This window comes from Muntiacus reevesi, chromosome 2, assembly GCF_963930625.1.
Source record: "Muntiacus reevesi chromosome 2, mMunRee1.1, whole genome shotgun sequence".
NCBI lineage: Eukaryota > Metazoa > Chordata > Mammalia > Artiodactyla > Cervidae > Muntiacus > Muntiacus reevesi.
Genome location: NC_089250.1, coordinates 57,357,405 through 57,373,985, shown reverse-complemented (window position 1 = coordinate 57,373,985; position 16,581 = coordinate 57,357,405). Strand labels below are relative to the sequence as shown.

General features: G+C 51.5%; 1 protein-coding gene across 1 annotated transcript in view; it reads right to left on the bottom strand.

Moving 5' to 3' along the window:
* Positions 1-6,170: 6,170 nt before the first annotated feature.
* The window catches only part of BMP7 (bone morphogenetic protein 7), an 85,395-nt gene continuing 74,984 nt past the window's right edge, over positions 6,171-16,581 (bottom strand). Inside the window, exons 5-7 of the mRNA XM_065921742.1 lie at positions 11,821-11,897; positions 9,873-9,983; positions 6,171-8,183 (exon numbers count right to left, since the gene is read on the bottom strand). Coding sequence (XP_065777814.1) covers positions 8,034-8,183; positions 9,873-9,983; positions 11,821-11,897 — 338 coding nt within the window. The 3' untranslated portion in view covers positions 6,171-8,033. The remainder of the gene's footprint in view (positions 8,184-9,872; positions 9,984-11,820; positions 11,898-16,581) is intronic.

Here is a 16,581-nt window from a genome sequence, read left to right as displayed (position 1 = left end):
TTCACATCAGATGACCAAAGTCTTGGAGCTTCAGTTTCAGCATCAGTCCTTCCAATGAATATTCAGGGTTGATTTCCTTTAGGATTGACTGATTTGATCTTCTTACTGTCCAATTGTCTCTCAAGTCTTCTCCAGCACCACAATTCAAAAGCATCAATTCTTCAGTGCTCAGGCTTCTTTATTGTCCAAATCTCTGGATATCAACAATTCAATTCAATTGCAACACTATCTCCCCAGAGAGAGCACAGACCCCAGAGTTTAAAGATTCAGGCACCAGTCAGAAACCCCAGGTTGTCACCTGTACTTCTGACCAACTGGCTATAAATCAGGGATTTTCACAGCCCCCTCTTTGGGTTCAATAATTTGCTGGAATAGCTTTTGCAGGGGTCCCCAATCTCCGGCCCACAGATTGGTACCTCGTGTCAGATCAGGGGCAGCATTAGATTAGAAATATAGTGCACAATAAATGTAATGTGCTTGAATCATCTTGAAACCATCACACACCTCAGTCCATGGAAAAACTGTCTTCCGTGAAGTTGGTCCCTAGTGCCAAAAAATTTTGAGACCGCTGGGCTACAGAACTCAGCAAGGTACTTTACTTACTACTACCTGTTTGTTATAAAGGATACAGCTCAGGATCAGTCACGTGAAAGATATGCTCGGGATAAGAAGATGGCGGGGAAGGAGCACACAGCCCCCAGGCCTCCTAAATTGCCACCTTCCCAGCACCTCCATGAACTCACTCACTTGGAAGCTCTCCAGCCCCTCCTCCAGGTCAGGGGCGAGGCTGAGAGCTCCAACCCCCCAATCACAGGGTCCTTTCCTTTGCTCAGTCTAGCTAACTCATTTGCATAAACTCAGGTAGGGCTGAAAGGAGCCAGTTATGAAAAACCTAAACTTCCTATTCTTCCCATCATTCAGGAAATTCCAAGCCTTTTAGAAGCTGTGTGCCAGGAACCAGAGCGCAAAACCCAAATATTTATCTTTTATTATGTCCCGCCTTGCAAAGGATTGAGGATGTTGAGATGGGGAGACTTCCTGGGTTGTGTGGGTGAACCCGACGTAACCACAGGATCCCTGAAAGAGGCAAGGAGGAGGGCTGGAGAGAGTTGTAAAGAGATGCATAGATGTCCCAGACATCTTTGTTGAACAATGATAGTGGCAGAGGATGAATCAGACACGGGGCAGTACTCCTAGGTTCTCACTCTGTCCACTGAACATGGGGCCAGCTATGGAAGCTTGGGGACCCAGAGCAACCAAGGGCAACATGGAAGCACTCAGAGCCCCGGGCGGCCACCCAGGCCACATGCCCTCCCTGGGGGTAGCTGATACCATCTTACAGCACTGGCCACTGGTGCTAGGACATGACTATGGCCACACTGCCATGCTTGCAGCCCTGAGGTAGGACCAGCCCCGGGCCTGAATTCCATGGAGTGGGGGGGGGAGGGGGGCTTGAGATCCAGCTCCACTTGGCCACCTCCTCTGCCACCAGAGAGTCATAGCCAAGATGGGGCGGGTCGGAAGGACCCAGCGTCAGGGCAGAAGGCACTGCCAGCCTGGCCCAGGTGCACTTCGCCTCTGTCCAAACAGCTGTCATGACTCCAGAGACTTTGGAGAGCTCCGTGTTTTTCCCCTTCTATTTTTATTTCCTCAAATCTAAGACCAAGAGAGGCCAGTGCCAGAATTCTGGAGGGATGTGAGCCAGGAGGACCTGATCCACAGGCAGAGGACACCATGTCTGGAAGAGGTCACTGTGAACATCCCTGAAAAAGATGGATGGCCTCCAACCTGGGGCTCCAAGAAGGCCTGGGTCCTGGGAGACGGCAGGGGAGGTTGCACAAGGGGGAAGACCCTGCAGCTGATTAAATAAGGGAGCTAGACTTTGAGCTGGCGCTGACCCCAGGCCCCTCTGCCCAGCACACACTCCCTCTGTGTGATGAGAATTCACCCCTTCTCAAATAAACACTTGTAAGAAGGCAGCCAAGGTCTTCTCCCAGGGGTGGTGATTGAGCCTATTCTCAGCTGCCTCTGTATGTCACCTTGACCAGGTGCCACTTCCATCTCCAAAGTAAGATAGAGAGGTCTGAGTGTTCACCCCACCTCCAGCCTCTGCATATGAGGAGCAGGAAGAGGCTCACCTGGGGCAGGAAAGATTAAAATGCCACTTTCTCCTGGAAGCCCTCCCGTATTGCTTTACCCAAGCCCCTGCCCCGGTCTTCCTATCATGTCCTCTCTTGCTCTCGGCACATTCTATGACCTTGTCGCCAGGCCCTTTTGCAGCTTTCAAACCTTTACCTTGCTGCCTTCATTGCTGCCTGACTCACTCTGCTCTGGCTTCCTTGCTGTTCCTCCAGCTTGGCAAGTGAGTCCTTCCTCAGGACCTTTGCACATGCCAATTCTTCAGGCAAAAATACTCTACCCCATGGTGACCCCATCGCCTTTCCCTGACCACCCTTTCTGAGAGCCTGGCCGCCAACACCACCCTCCCTTCCTTTGCTCATCATTTTTAGTTGCTGGGTCCTGTCTGACTCTTTGTGACCCCGTGAACTGTACCCCACCAGGCTCCTCTGTCCATAGGATTTCCCAGGCAAGAATAGTGGAGTGCTTTGCCATTTCCTTCTCCAGGGGATCTTCCCAACCCAGGGATGGAACATGCATCTCCTGCATTGCAGGCGGACTCTTTACCACTGAGCCACCAGGAAGCCCCTGCTCGTTATTACTCACCACTAAATGGGAGGCATAGTAGACACTGTGCTTGGTACTCACGGTACTCTTAGGAGCCTGCAAAAATATTTTAAGATTTTTTTTAAGGAGAAGATAAAAACATGATGCATCCTGGTTTATATTCATCTTGATACCAACAGAGTCATAATAGAAAACCTGTGTTATTTTGTTTGGAGGAAGAAGCCCAGGTGGCCGTGCTGTGGGGCCAGACGCTATTGGTTTCCTGTGCCCCGGGAGGACACATGCTTCCCTAAGCAGAGGCTGTGCTAAGCTCCTGTAACTCCAGTGTCCGCTGCCCGGTACGCAGAGGACACACAAGGAACTAGTGAGTGAGCGAATGAAGGCTTCTGGCCAAAAAGGATGCCTGTGCTGCCCTCAGAGACACCTTTGTGCCTGCAAAGGGAACTGTGGTTTGGCCATTTTTGTTTATACTCTTCCCTCCCCACCACAGCTGACCAGCCTTTTCCCTGTGCTGCATCGGGGTCCAGCATGCCTGGGTGAAGGCTTGTGATGTGGGGGGTGGTGGGGAAGCTGGGATGGGCTCCGACAACCCCCTTCCAGTCATGGGGCAAGGAAGGAGCTGCAAGGCTCGCCCAGCAGCACTCACGGCCTCTGGGGGCACAGTGAGGACCACAGAGGCCGGCCAGGATACCCAAATTATGCAGCAGGAAAGCAAGTCAAGGTCTCAGGAGAGGGACAGGCAGCTTCATGATGAGTGCTGAATGTTGGTCCCCTCAAAACACACATCCGCATCCTAATCCCCAGGATGTTGGAATGTGACCTGACTTGGGAGAAAGGTCGTTGCAGACGTAAGTAAAGATCTCAAGGCGAGATCATCCTGGATTATGTGGGTGAATCCTCAACCCAGAGACAAGTGTCCTTCTAAGAGACACATAGAGGAAGGAAGGACATGGAAACACAGAGAAGCCATGTGAAGACAGTGGCAGAGACTGGAGAGGTGGAGCCACAAGCCAAGGACGTCGGTAGCCACCGAAGCTGGAATAAACACAGCAGGTGCCTTCCCTGAAGCATCTGTAGGGAGCACGGCCCTGCTGACACCTGGCTGACACTTACAACCTTTCAGAATGGTGAGGACACATTTCAGAATGGTGAGGACACATTTCTATCATCCTTTGTGACAGCAGCCTGATACATTCAACTTCTCCAAAAGACATGAACAGAGGGAAGGACTCAACATGTACATGTGAGAATTTTCTGAGCAGGTGGCCCCACGACCAGTGCTAACCCTCCCAGCCTTCCAGTGAGGTCCATACATTGTCATCACCAGGTAAGGAAGTAGAAATCAGGTCAGGCAAGCTACACCATATAGCAGGTGGGGCTACTGGGCCCAGCCAGTGGGGGAAGCTAAAGGTTCAACATCACATTCACAGATGAAGTCCCTCAAGCCACTTGGAAGTGGGAAGGAGACCCAAAACCTGAGCTTGTGGTTCAGGAACTCAGCGTGCATTCAGGGACAGATGTAGGGAACTGGGGAAGGTCATTTGGAGAGTCAGGGATGGGGGCCAGGTATCCCCACACTTCACGAACAGATGTAGGAGGCTCTAAGATAAACATAGGGTCAAGCCTAGGTGTTGGGTCCCAAGCCCTGCAATTATTAGCTGGTGACGTTGAGTAAACACCTTCACCTCTTTGTGCCCTCTTGGAATGGCCACTGATAACATCACGCCAAGTGGTGGTAGCCATGGTCCCTGACACAGGTGCTCAGTGAGCGGAACGAGGAGATGAGGCTTCAAGGTGACAATGAGCAAGAGAGGTGGGAACCAGGAGGGAGTAAAGTGCAGGCCAAAGATGATGTCACCTGTGGCACTTCAGCTAGAGACACCTGCCTGTGGGGATCCAACTGGCAGTCTATGGGAAAAGTGAGCCAGAGAGGAGCAAAGGCTTGTCCTCTTCCCCCTGAAGTGCAGCTCGCTCGGTCCACCTTTTTTAAAAAACTACTTATTTATTTAATTTTGGCTGCTGAGTCTTTCTTGCTGCATGGGCTTTCTCCAGTTGCAGCAAGTGAGGGCTACTCTCCAGTTGCTGCGAGGGCTTCTCATTGAGGTGGCTTCATTTGCAAAGCAGGGCCTCCAGCGTGCACGGGCTTCAGTAGTTGTGGCCTGAAGTCTCAGCAGTTGCAGTGCCTGGGCTCTAGAGCACAGGCTCAGTAGTTGTGGGGCACGGGCTTAGTTGCCCCATGGCATATGGAATCTTCTCGGACCAGGGATCAAATCGATGTCCTCGGCATGGGCAGGCAGATTCTTAACCACTGGACCATCGGGGAAGCCCTCAGTCCAGCTTCTACTTTCCTACTCTTAATAGAGACGTGGGCACACATCAATAGATAACCTACACTTTTAAAAACAGCAGCTGACGTTCGCACCTTCCTGAGCTAGACAACAGGGAGCAGTGAAGACTGCAGCCACAACTGCGCTTGGGCTCCAGCCAGGAGCCGCCACGCAAGAACGGGGCCTGAGAGAGGCCAGATCTGCCAACTGCTCAGGAGAAGCCCAAATTTGAGATTTTTTTCACCCCAGCCTTCTGATTTTCAAAAACGTGTTGGCAACGAATTCACTTTAAAAAAATGTATAAACACCATGCACGCAGGAGGAATAAGACACGTCTGCAGGCCGCATCTGGCCCTCTGGTGTGCGGCTCTGGTCTCCAGCCTGGAAACAGAACAAAAGCTGGATCACGCATCGGGACAATGACAAGAGGGTTTGGAAACCAGGGGCTGGAACTTGTTAGGAGCGGCTGCTTCATTTGAGGCAACAGGGAAAGAGCAGGCAGCCCGGCCAGGGAATGGGCCCAGATTCTAACATCCATCAGGTGACCTCAGCGTGCACTTCAAAGCGGGAAGGGACCCGAGCGGCTGCTCCACACTGCATGGCTGCGGGCTGCTGCGTGCACAGCGGGCCCCTGGCTGCCTTCGCCAGGCCTGTTGGGGGCCATCCATGGCTCAAGTTGGGAGCCAACAGCAGCCCCCAAACCGCTGAAATAATTTGCACTGGACAATGCTGGGCTCTGGGGCCTGTGCCGCTTTAAAGTTTTGGGTGTACACTCCCCCTGCCCCCATTACTATTTCTTTTTCTTTCTTGTGCCTCTGTTTTATTGGGATGACTAAATCTTTCAACTATGTGCAGTAAACACAGCTAATTTACCCCCTGCCTCTTTGAAACAGCTGCTGACAGCTGCACTGTAATTCAATCAAGGATCTTTGTAGTCAAGCCTACCAAATTCGCATTTGTTGTTTGGTTCCATCTCTCCTGCCCGGAGCCCCACACAGCTGTACCGAATACTGATGAGCGTCCCTTTCTCCCCCAGGCCTGGATGATAAACAGCGTGTTAATGGTGGAGGCCAAGGCAAAGACTTCTCGGCAGACCAAGAGAACTCCAATATCTAGGCATTGAGAGAAAAAACAACACAGACATACACAGGCCCAAAACCAGAACCAAATGTCTCCTTTTATTGCAAAGTCAAAACCCTTTTTATTTTGTCTATATACAGCATTTTCTCTGAGGACTGCTCTATGCAATGGCTGAAGGTACATCGGTCTGACCATTTAATAAATAGTCTTAAATAAGAAAATAAACAGGTTGGAGGAAAGCAAGCTTGTTGTCCTGAACAAGGGATTGGAGAGGGTCTAAAATGAGTTTCAGATGGACATAAATAATTTCTTTGTTTTGTAACAGCTATTTACAGGTTTCAGTGTACAAATGATGCTAGGGGTGTAGGTGGTGTAAAAGCTTGCAGCAAGAGGGAATCACGCCAAATCCCCAGATCTGTCAACAGACAAAACAAAATGTAACAAAAACAGCAACTCTTCCCCATTGACAAGGCAGAGTGAAGGCTGCAGCCCAAGCTACTGAAGAAGAAAAAAGAAAATTAAAACAGGGCCCCGTTTTTCCAGGAACCAACTTAATCAACATGGAGAGACAGTTCTTCACTAGACCAGATCCGAGGGGCTGCAGGCGTCACCTGGATAACCCTGTTCTTTGTTCACAGACAGCCTGGTGGTCTCCAGGGCCCATGGTGCAGCTGGAGGCTGGGGACCTTCTGGCTAAGGTGAGTGAGGTGTGTGCCAAGGGCCACATCAGAAATGGTACCTTCCAGTCAGGACACTCTCAAGAAAGCTTCCTCAGCCTTCCATTTGAGATGCATAACTGCACATCCTGCTCCCAACAGACACAGATGACTGTGTCATCTTTCCCTTGCTTCCAGGGTCCTCCCATAGGGGTCTGCGAATGAAACCCAGTGATTACAGAGGCCCTCGTCAGAGCCCAGACTCTAGGATGCTGCTATCAATGGCCAATAAAGGAGTCTGCCTGGGGGACGGATGACCCTCCTGCCCACCCACCCCTGTTAAGAGCTAGTGTGCTTCTTAAAATAGAGCTATGGTGGCCCTAACTTAGGATTGAGCTGCAAGTTTTGTCCTGACTGCTTTTCTCCTCTGACTGCCACCTCTCACTGACTTCCTACTGGAGGGAGAGTCGGAAAACTAACTCCAAATGTCTGCCAGTGCTTCACACTCATCTTAATTTCTGCTACCAGGCACCCGGCTGAACGATGGAACCTATTTATCCTTCAAGGTCAACACACTCGCAACTCCAAGGAGAAATTTTCCCTCTCCTTCGCTGGCCAAATCTTGGCTTTGGGGTGAGTCTACATAAACAGTGGGCCTGGGTAAGCCTCAGAATGAAACTGGAATGGCACAGAAAGGGGGCCTCCATTCCCCCCGCCAGCCACAGCTTCTGTTTATGAAATCAGAGTAAACCAAGAAATGGGGATAAATCATTTAGGAAAATATATCTGTACCATCCTAACCATTTTCATTCATTCGTTTTATTGTGACATTTATTACAGGGACTTCTGCGTTGGTCTTCCTCTCGCACAAACAAGAGCGTGCCCACCCCTGGCCACACCCCCTTCCTCCCGCTGCTGGTGGCCAGGCTGAAGGGTGTCGTAATTACCCCTGGGAACGAGTCGGTACACGGCTGAGACTTCACAGCCAGAGATCGGGGCCCAGCAATTTTTCTTGATATATATATATTTTTCCTGTTAGGTTTTGCCTGCAGCAGCTTGTACGATCTTGTCCGTAGGATGCTGATGAAAAACGGATCAAAAGCCATCTGCCTCTCAAATTCCTTAACACTCCTAACAGCATTATGGTTGGGGAGAGGGAACGGGAAGGCCTCACAAAATGCAGGTGGTCTGCTGGCTCCTCGCCGAGGCAGTGGGAGGTGCTGGACGGTGAGAGACCCAGGATCCAGAAAAACGTGACCCGGAAGCGTGTGACTTCCAGGAAGAGCTAGTGGCAGCCACAAGCCCGGACAACCATGTTTCTGTATTTCTTCAGGATGACGTTGGAGCTGTCATCGAAGTAGAGCACGGAGATGGCATTGAGCTGAGTGGGAGCACAGCAAGGCTTGGGCACCGTTTCCGGGTTGATGAAGTGTACCTGGAACACACCCCGAAACGGTGGTGGTGGTGAGACCTGGAGAGTCCCTGCTCCCTGGCCTCCATGTTTCTGTAAGGAACAGGTACTGCTGGGACAGAATCCCCACTGGGGACACTCACTGGGCACTCCCGGTTCTAGGCACTTGATGGCTAACTAACTCAGTTCTGGGGTTATCCTGGACTTACAGAATAGAGAAGCAGAGCATACAGGGTTACACGGCATACAGCTAGGAAGACACTGGGGCCCGGGTCATTCTCCCTCACTAGGCTGTCCTCTTTGACATTCCAGGATGTTTGACAGCATCCCTGGGCTCCACTTCTAGAAGTCAAAGGCACTCCACCCCAACCCCTCAACTGTGACAACTAAAAATGTCTCTGTACGTGCATGCCAAGTTGCTTCAGTCGCCTCTGACTCTTTGCGACCCTTGGACTGTAGCCCACCAGGCTCTTCTGTCCATGGGATTCTCCAGGCGTGAATACTGGAGTGGGTTGCCGTGCCCTCCTCCAGGGAATCTTCCTGACCCAGGGATCAAACCCAGGTCTCCTGCAGCTTTTGCATTGCAGGTGAATTCTTTACCGCTGAGCCACCGAGGAAGTCAGACATTGTCAAATATCCCCTGGGAGGCAAAACTGCCCCAAGTTGAGAACCCCTGGGCCAGACAAGGGTTGGCCTGCAGGTCAAACCCTGCTCTGCCACATGTTTTTATGAATAAAGTTTTGTTGGCACACAGCCACACCCATTCAACACACAGAGTTTGTGGCTGCTTCTGCATTATAACAGCAGAAGTGAATAGCTGCAACAGAAACTTATGACTCTTAAAGTTAAAAATATTTACTATCTGGCTGTTCTCAGAAAAAGATTGCTGGCCTCTGGACCAGGCCTGTCCTGTCCAAGAAAAACAAATGCAAATCACAAGTGTAATTTAAAATGTTCTAGTAGCTACAGTCTACAAAATGAAAAAAACAGGTAAAATAAATTTAAATAATATAATTTAACCCTGCATTTCAAAGCTATTATCACTTCAATATATACTTAACATAAGAAGTCATGAATGAGATATTTTACATTTTTTTATACTAAGGCTTCAAAACTCAGTGTGTATTTTATAGTTGCAAAACATCTCAACTGAGATTGCCACATTTAAGTATTCAAGAGCCACATATAAAAGTGGGTACCATATTGGATGGTACGAGTCTAGGCTATATTACATGATTCTGCCTCAATAAACACCCTTGAATGGCTGAGCCATGAAGTTCAAGGCTAGGAGGCAAAGACCTGAACTCTGGGAGAGGACATACTCTCAAGCCTGCCTTACCTGTAGGAAGACCAGATGTTGTGGAGCAGGGGATGGGGGAAGCTTACAGAGGTGGATGCTGACTACCAGGAACAACACAGACTGAGGCAAAGCCAGGACAACTGCCCTTAGGCATAGTGATGTTTATCCATGATACTTTTAGGAGCCCATGAAACCATTCTAGCTGCTTTTAAAACTAGGAGAAATAAATGCACTTTCAGGTTGAAGATCATACACAATGATTATACTTATATGCTGTTAAACATACTTTTTATGGAGGAAGTCCCAACAAAGCAACAGGGCCCAGGGCTCCAAAACTCATGACGTGTCAGAAACCTGCTGTGGCCCCAGCTTGGAGGGGCATGAGGCCCGGACGGCGCGCAGGCCACACTCACCAGCGTCTGCACAATGGCGTGGTTGGTGGCGTTCATGTAGGAATTCAGAGGGAAGGCGCACTCCCCCTCACAGTAGTAGGCGGCATAGCCTTCGGGTGCAATGATCCAGTCCTGCAGGGAGAGATCAGAGAGCCTGATGGGGCGTGGTCAGGTGAGGGGCGTGGTCAGAACACCCGGAGAGTGGGAACTGCAGGGTCCCACCCTCCAGGATGAAACCCTCCTCCTGTGGGCCCGACTCCGAAGCGCCTAGAGGTCAAAGGCATAGCCCACCTCCTTCTGGGCAGCTGGGGCTCCTGCAGAGGCAGAAGAAACAGGAGGCAGCCTTTCTTGGTTCAGTGCGTTAGCACTCAGTTGCTTCAGACTCTGAGACACTATGGACTGTAGCCCGCCAGGCTCCTCTGTCCATGGGACTCTCCAGACAAGAATACTGGAGTGGGTTTCCATGCCCTCCACCAGGGGACCTTCCCGACCTGGGGATTGAACCCACTTCTCCTGCACTGCAGGCAGATTCTTCACCCACTGAGCCAGCTGTGAAGCCCTTATTCCAACAGACAGTAAAAATGAGGGAAAAACCAGGGGGGCTGGGCTGAGCCCAGAATGGACACTGGCTCTTCACTGGAAGGTGGCACAGACAGAGGTGACCAGGGGTATCAGTCTTACCCCTGCTGTGTGGTAGCACATGGGCGGTCTGTTAACAAAGCCTTCAGACCTCGCTTCACCCAGCACAGTGCCTGATACACTGTGCAACTCAACAAAGGATGCTCGTGGTCAGGTCAGCACAGAAATCTTGCTGTAGCAACAAATACACCCCTCAGGGACTCAGGTGCACCTGGGGCTCCATTCCACACTAGAATGTGAACAACCCCTAAGACCATGGATGTTATCCTAAGAGTGAGGACAGAATCCCAGGAGGGCTCCAAGCTGTCTGTGGGCACAAGAGCCCTGAGGGGCGCATCTGGGAACACAATTCCCTGGAAAGAATCTGGACCCTCCCACGGAAGTACAAATTCTGTGAGGGGAGAACAACAAGACCAGTGGCCCTGGTGATCTCATGACAACACCCTCTCCAGGGATATTTGGGCTTCATGAAGGCAGGCACCTTGCTATGCCCAAGGCTGCATCTCCAATGCCTAGAAAAGGGCCCAGGAGGTCATAGAAGCTCATCAACAGTTGAGATAATCTTTTTTCTAGGATTCATCTCTTGCCCTTTGCCCTGCTTCAGCTAAATGGTTCCAGAGGGGGTCAGCCATGGTCCTAAGACATGATCCCAGCCCTACAATACCTGATTGGTTCAGGAACCAGCACCTGGCCTAAGCGGGGCCAATCAGCCCCTTCCCTGGGAATCTGAATCACAGATGGGGGAAGGAGGGGCAGACAGACACCACAGAGGGTGGGGGCTCACCCTCCAGGTGGCTGGATTCCAGCACACAAACTTGGCCATATCTGAGGGAAGCAGCCAGTGCAGGATGCCAGTGGGGTTCACGTGGAGAATGAGGTTCACAGTCCACAGTGTTTGGGTTTCTGGTTCTAGCCCGAGTCTCTAGCAGAAACCAGGCTTTTGCTCCTGGGTTTCATGAGGCATCCCTGCAGCCTCTAGCTAGGACACGAGGCTTCCCAGGTGGCTCAGTGGTAAAGAATCTACCTGTCAATGCAGGAGACACAGGTTCAGTCCCTGGTCGGGAAGATCCCCTGGAGGAGAAAATGGCAACCCACTCCAGTATTCTTGCCTGGGAAATCCCATGGACAGAGGAGCCTGACGGGCTACATTCCATGGGGTTTCAAAAGCGCTGGACACGACTTACGGACTAAACAGCTAGAATCTCAAGAGATGAGAAGGACGGCTCACTGCACATAGGGGACCCAGTCCCAGAGCCATGGTGGGGAACACAGGGAAGCCCATACCAGAGGCTCCCGACACCGGGGCAGATCCAGCCACCCTCCCCCTTACCTGCCAGCCCAGGTCCCGGAAGCTGACGTATAGCTCGTGCTTCTTACATGCCTGCCTCTGGTCGCTGCTGCTGTTTTCTGCAGTGATGGGGAGCAGAGGTGCAGTACCGTGGGGAGGAAGAGGAAACACAGGTATTAACGCTTCCTCAGTCTAAGGCAGTGGCGCGATCCCAAGCAAACTTTGGGAGCTGGACACAAAAGTCGTTCAAGCATCTGTAGCCTCAAAACTCATTTCTACCCCCTGCAAATGGCCTCCATTGGGGAGGTACCAAAGCCCCCATCTCTCATACAGTCTTAGTTCGCAGCTATCTCTGGATCCTCCTATGCACACTGTTTTCTCTGGTTTGGTTGCTGACTTCTGCCCAGATTCCGTGTGGGAATCCATCTCCATCTGCACCCCATCATACCGGCTGGGAGAGCCTGAATGGGGCGGGGTGGGGGGGGTGGTGTGCTGCTTCCACTCAGCCTCACGCCTCAAGATGCTCAGCCCCATGGAGGGAGGCAGGAGGAGGCACACACAGGGCCTGGGACAAAGCCCCCACCACCGAGAAGACATGAGAGGGCAAAAAGTCAAGTCCCATTGACCTTTCAGAAAAACACAACACTGAGGTTTCTCTGAGGAACGAAAATTATGCACTGGGGTTTTCCAGAAGTATGTAGCATTGGTAGGAATTTGGGGTTTGGAACTGAGCACTTGTAAACATGTAGGAATATCTGTTCCTCTGTCTCTCTCCTGTCTCTCTCTCTCTCTCTCTGTCTCCCTTTCTCCGTGACACACACACACACTCTGCTGCTACTGCATAATCTTCCCTGTACCCAGAAGCAAGAGGGATTCATTTTTTTTTTTCTTAACCACAATCTATCTCTCTTCCATCTAAAACGTCCCACGGGCTTTCTATTGGCTTTTTTGAATATTCCTAATTTTACACACATCTTTATATCTAGAGTTGAGAGAAGACATTTTAAAAAATGTACAAACCAGTGAGGAAATGACAATTGATTATGACAGAATGGCCTGTAAGTTTCTAGGAGGGAGGGATCCTGGCCCCTAGGAAACACTCAGAACCAGTGAGATGATCCCAATGAGGGGGGCAGGGAGCACCGGCCTTCGGGTGTCTCGGGCCCTCATTACCAGCATGTCATTCATTCATTTATGTGTTTGTTCCTTCACACAAATTGTTACAGAGCATCTATGGGTTTGCAGATACTGGTTTGGGCACTGGAGCTACAAGTGTGAATGAAGCATCGAGGGGCTTATCTTCCAGCAAGGGGGGCAGATGATAATCAAATGAGTAAACACCAATTACGTTTCATCCAGATGAGCATCGAGGAGGAACTAAGGGAGGAGAGAAGGACAGGAAGAATGTGCTGGGGGCTCCGTGCTGTGGGTGCCAACCAAGAGCCTTCAGAGGAAGTGAGATGGTGGGCCAGGTAGGAGATTCCAGGATGAAGATGGAGTGGGACGGAGAGGAGGGTTAGAAGTCAGCAAGAACCAGGACAGGAGTGGTGGAGGGCAGAAGGACGGGAATGCGGAGGCAGTGCAGGCGTCGGCCGTTGGCAGCGAGGAGGGGAAAGCTCTGCACTGAGCTCCGCCGCTGGGGGTGAGGGAGGTTAGGGAGGATGGAGCAGGAATGGGAGTCATGGGCCCCTCTTCCTCACCTCAGGACCTAACCTGAGGGCTGAAGGAGAGAGAGAACACAAGCTGGTTCTTGTAGCAGGGCTACAAGCAGGGTAGCAGGGCTGCTGGAGGGCCTGGTGCTCATTCATGTACAAACGTCAAGGCCAAGGGACCCATCAGAGGTGAACCCAGCAACCTCCTGGACCATTCACTGTGCTACCTGGAAGGCACAGACACAGCAGAAATCCAGGAAGGCCTCCATCGCTGTGACCACGCCTGTGACCCCAGGCAGAAACCCCGCAAGCCTTCTTCCCCTCCTTCCCTGTAGACAGGCGGAACGGAGAGGGGAGAGACGGGAGCAACCTCAGCTGTGACGCCGTGTGAAGGAGCCTGAACAAGACAAAGGTCTGAGCACTTTAGCCTGGGCCAGGGGTGTGGCAAAGAAGCTGTGTGTTGAGGACCAACATTGCTGGCTGTTTGGTGCCCTGAGTAAAGAAGAATCTGAAGGTACGTGCAGGCTCACTGGGAAGAAAGTGCTGTAATTGATTAGCAATGTCTGCCACGAGGAGAGGAATGGCGAGTAGGGGCCTCAGTGCCAGTTTCCCCAGCCCTGAAAACAAGGCAGTGACATTTGGCTTAATGTTGAAGCCCAAGGCCCCACAGGCCAAGGCCATGAGCAGCTCCTGAAGCTAGTTGTGGGTATGTCAGTGTGGGCTGGGCCCTGGCTCTGCCCTCAGGGACCCCAGACACCTGGCTCCTTCAGGCTCCCCTGGAATGCATTATGGGAGGCTGCTCTGGGAGGAAGTGGTCAGAACTCCTATTCACTCTGACCTCTTCTTAACAGAAAGACAAGGAAAAGGAAGCAGAGATGCTCAAGAAGTGGACTCCCAGCTGGCCTGCCCTCCTGCCCTGCCCCACCCACCCCCAGCTGCAGCGGGCAGGCAAGCAGGAGCTGCTTCACCCACCTCCGCAAGCCTCGCCCGAGCAGCTGCCTGGACTCAGCACCCACCCCTACGGGTCATCTGGTGAAGATGCCTAATGACAGGGAGCTGGGTCCAAATGGGGGTGGGAGAAGGAAATGGAAGGGGAGTGAGGATCCCAGCTTCTCACCCCAAACCACACAGTCTGAGGAGCAGCTGAAGGCCTTTGGGGGGCAAGGCTGGTCGGCAGAACATGTCCAGTCCCTCCAGCACACACAGGGCTCCCACGGGAGGCAGGCTTCTACTTGTGTGCCCCTGCGGCCGGGTTCTCAGCCCATCCCGGGAGGTGTGTGTGTGCGCTCAGGGGCTCAGTCGTGTCCGACTCTTTGTGATCCCATGGACGCAAGCCCACTGTGCTCCTCTCTGTCCATGGGAATCTTCCAGACAAGAATACTGGAATGGGTTGTTATTTCCTCCCCCAGGGGATCTTCCCGACCCAGGAATTGAACCTGTGTCTCCTGCATTGGCAGGCAGATTCCTTACCACTGCGCCATCTGGGAAGCCATTATGGGAGGAGGTAAAGCACTTTCAACAGGCACGTGCAGGCAAACACACCCTGCGAGATTCTGGTTTTTTAAGACTGTGGTGGGGCCCAGGCTTTGGTATTTCTTTTTTAAATTAAACTTCCAGGCAGGATTTAAGTGAACTTCAAACAGGACCAGGAAGTAGAAATCTAGAGCAAGAAAGCAGATCTTGGCCAAGGTAGAACTGTCATGTATGGTAGTGAGGGCCCCGTCCTGGGAGCTATGTAAGTGAAGACGATGGCGGTTTGGTAAGGATGTGGTGAGGGAAGCTGGGTGTGCAATTCTAAGACTTTGAGGGCAGTCCCTCCCCTTTCATTACCTTGGTTAGACCACTACACCTGACAGACCTCTGAGACATGTGAGATTTTGCAAGGCTGACATTTGCCAGCACTTCCTGCCTGCCTGACATGGAAAAGCCTCTAACAAGTCTCCCTGCTCTGACCCTCCCCAAGCACCCCACCCTGCTTCCCACCATTCTCAGAGCAGCCAGAATGAGCTGCTTATCAACCCCACCCCACATCACAGCTTAAAACCCTGCAAAGGCCTCCAAATTTGCTTTGGATGAAATTCAAACTCACGATGTGGCTCCCAAGAGGACACTTGACTCTGCTCACTCCCCAGCCGCACCCTCCCTGTCCCAGCCACGTGGCCTGCCCTCCACCGCCTGCCAAAGCTGCCATGAAAACTCCCTCCACTTACGGGTCCCACTGTCTGGAGTGCTGGTCTCCAGCCCACCCAGCCTGACCTTGGGGGCACCAGTTTGCCCCTGAAGAAGTCTCCTCTGAACCACCCCCTAAAGGGTCCCTCGTCACCATCTCCTGGCTCCCAGAGCTGTGATCAGTGTGCCTGTGAATGACAGCCCCCTTCTGCCCACCTTGCTGTGGGCCATAGCTGGGCTTTCGCTGTTGAACCCCAACCCCCAAGAACCTGGCATAGAGCATGCTTAAAATACAAATGAAGAGATTTTGTTGCTTTTTTAATTTGGGGGATCAGATTCCACTTGAGCAAGCCTAAAAAAGAGTGGATGCACCTGCCAGAAAAGAATTCTTACAAAATCTCTTCGTACAAACTCTGGAACCACACAGACTCACTGGAGTCCATCTGGCAGGGCGCCCTGCTCTTAAAAAACATCACCAATCACAGTAACTGTATTTTTGCTTTTCCCTGGAAAGGAAAATGAACAGCAATTTAAAAATTCTGGAAATGACCTTCCAGGTAAGGCAGAAGAAGCTATTGACAATATATGTGGATCTTAGGGTGGGGGCTGCTCTGCCACACCCCCTCACCCTTCTAAACACTCCCACACTCCCTTCCACACTTCCTCCCACCAATCCCAGGCCTTTTCCAGGTCATGATGAACCCAGAGCTGGGAAGGCTCTACAAGAAAATCTTACCACCCATGTTCCGCAAGTGTTAAAGTTTGCCATGGGTTTCAAATGCATTTCACTTGAAGAAATAAAATTAAAGATACAGCAACTCCCCCTCACTTTTTCTCCCTCCCTTCCTCATGACGATGGGGTGAAGTCTTCCTTCCGTGTATGTTTTCATAGTTCTCCTTCTTTTATTTGTAGTTCTTGTTTTGTTTGTTAAGAAATTTCACATGATTTGGCATCCTGTGACACTCATGTTCTGCTACTTGC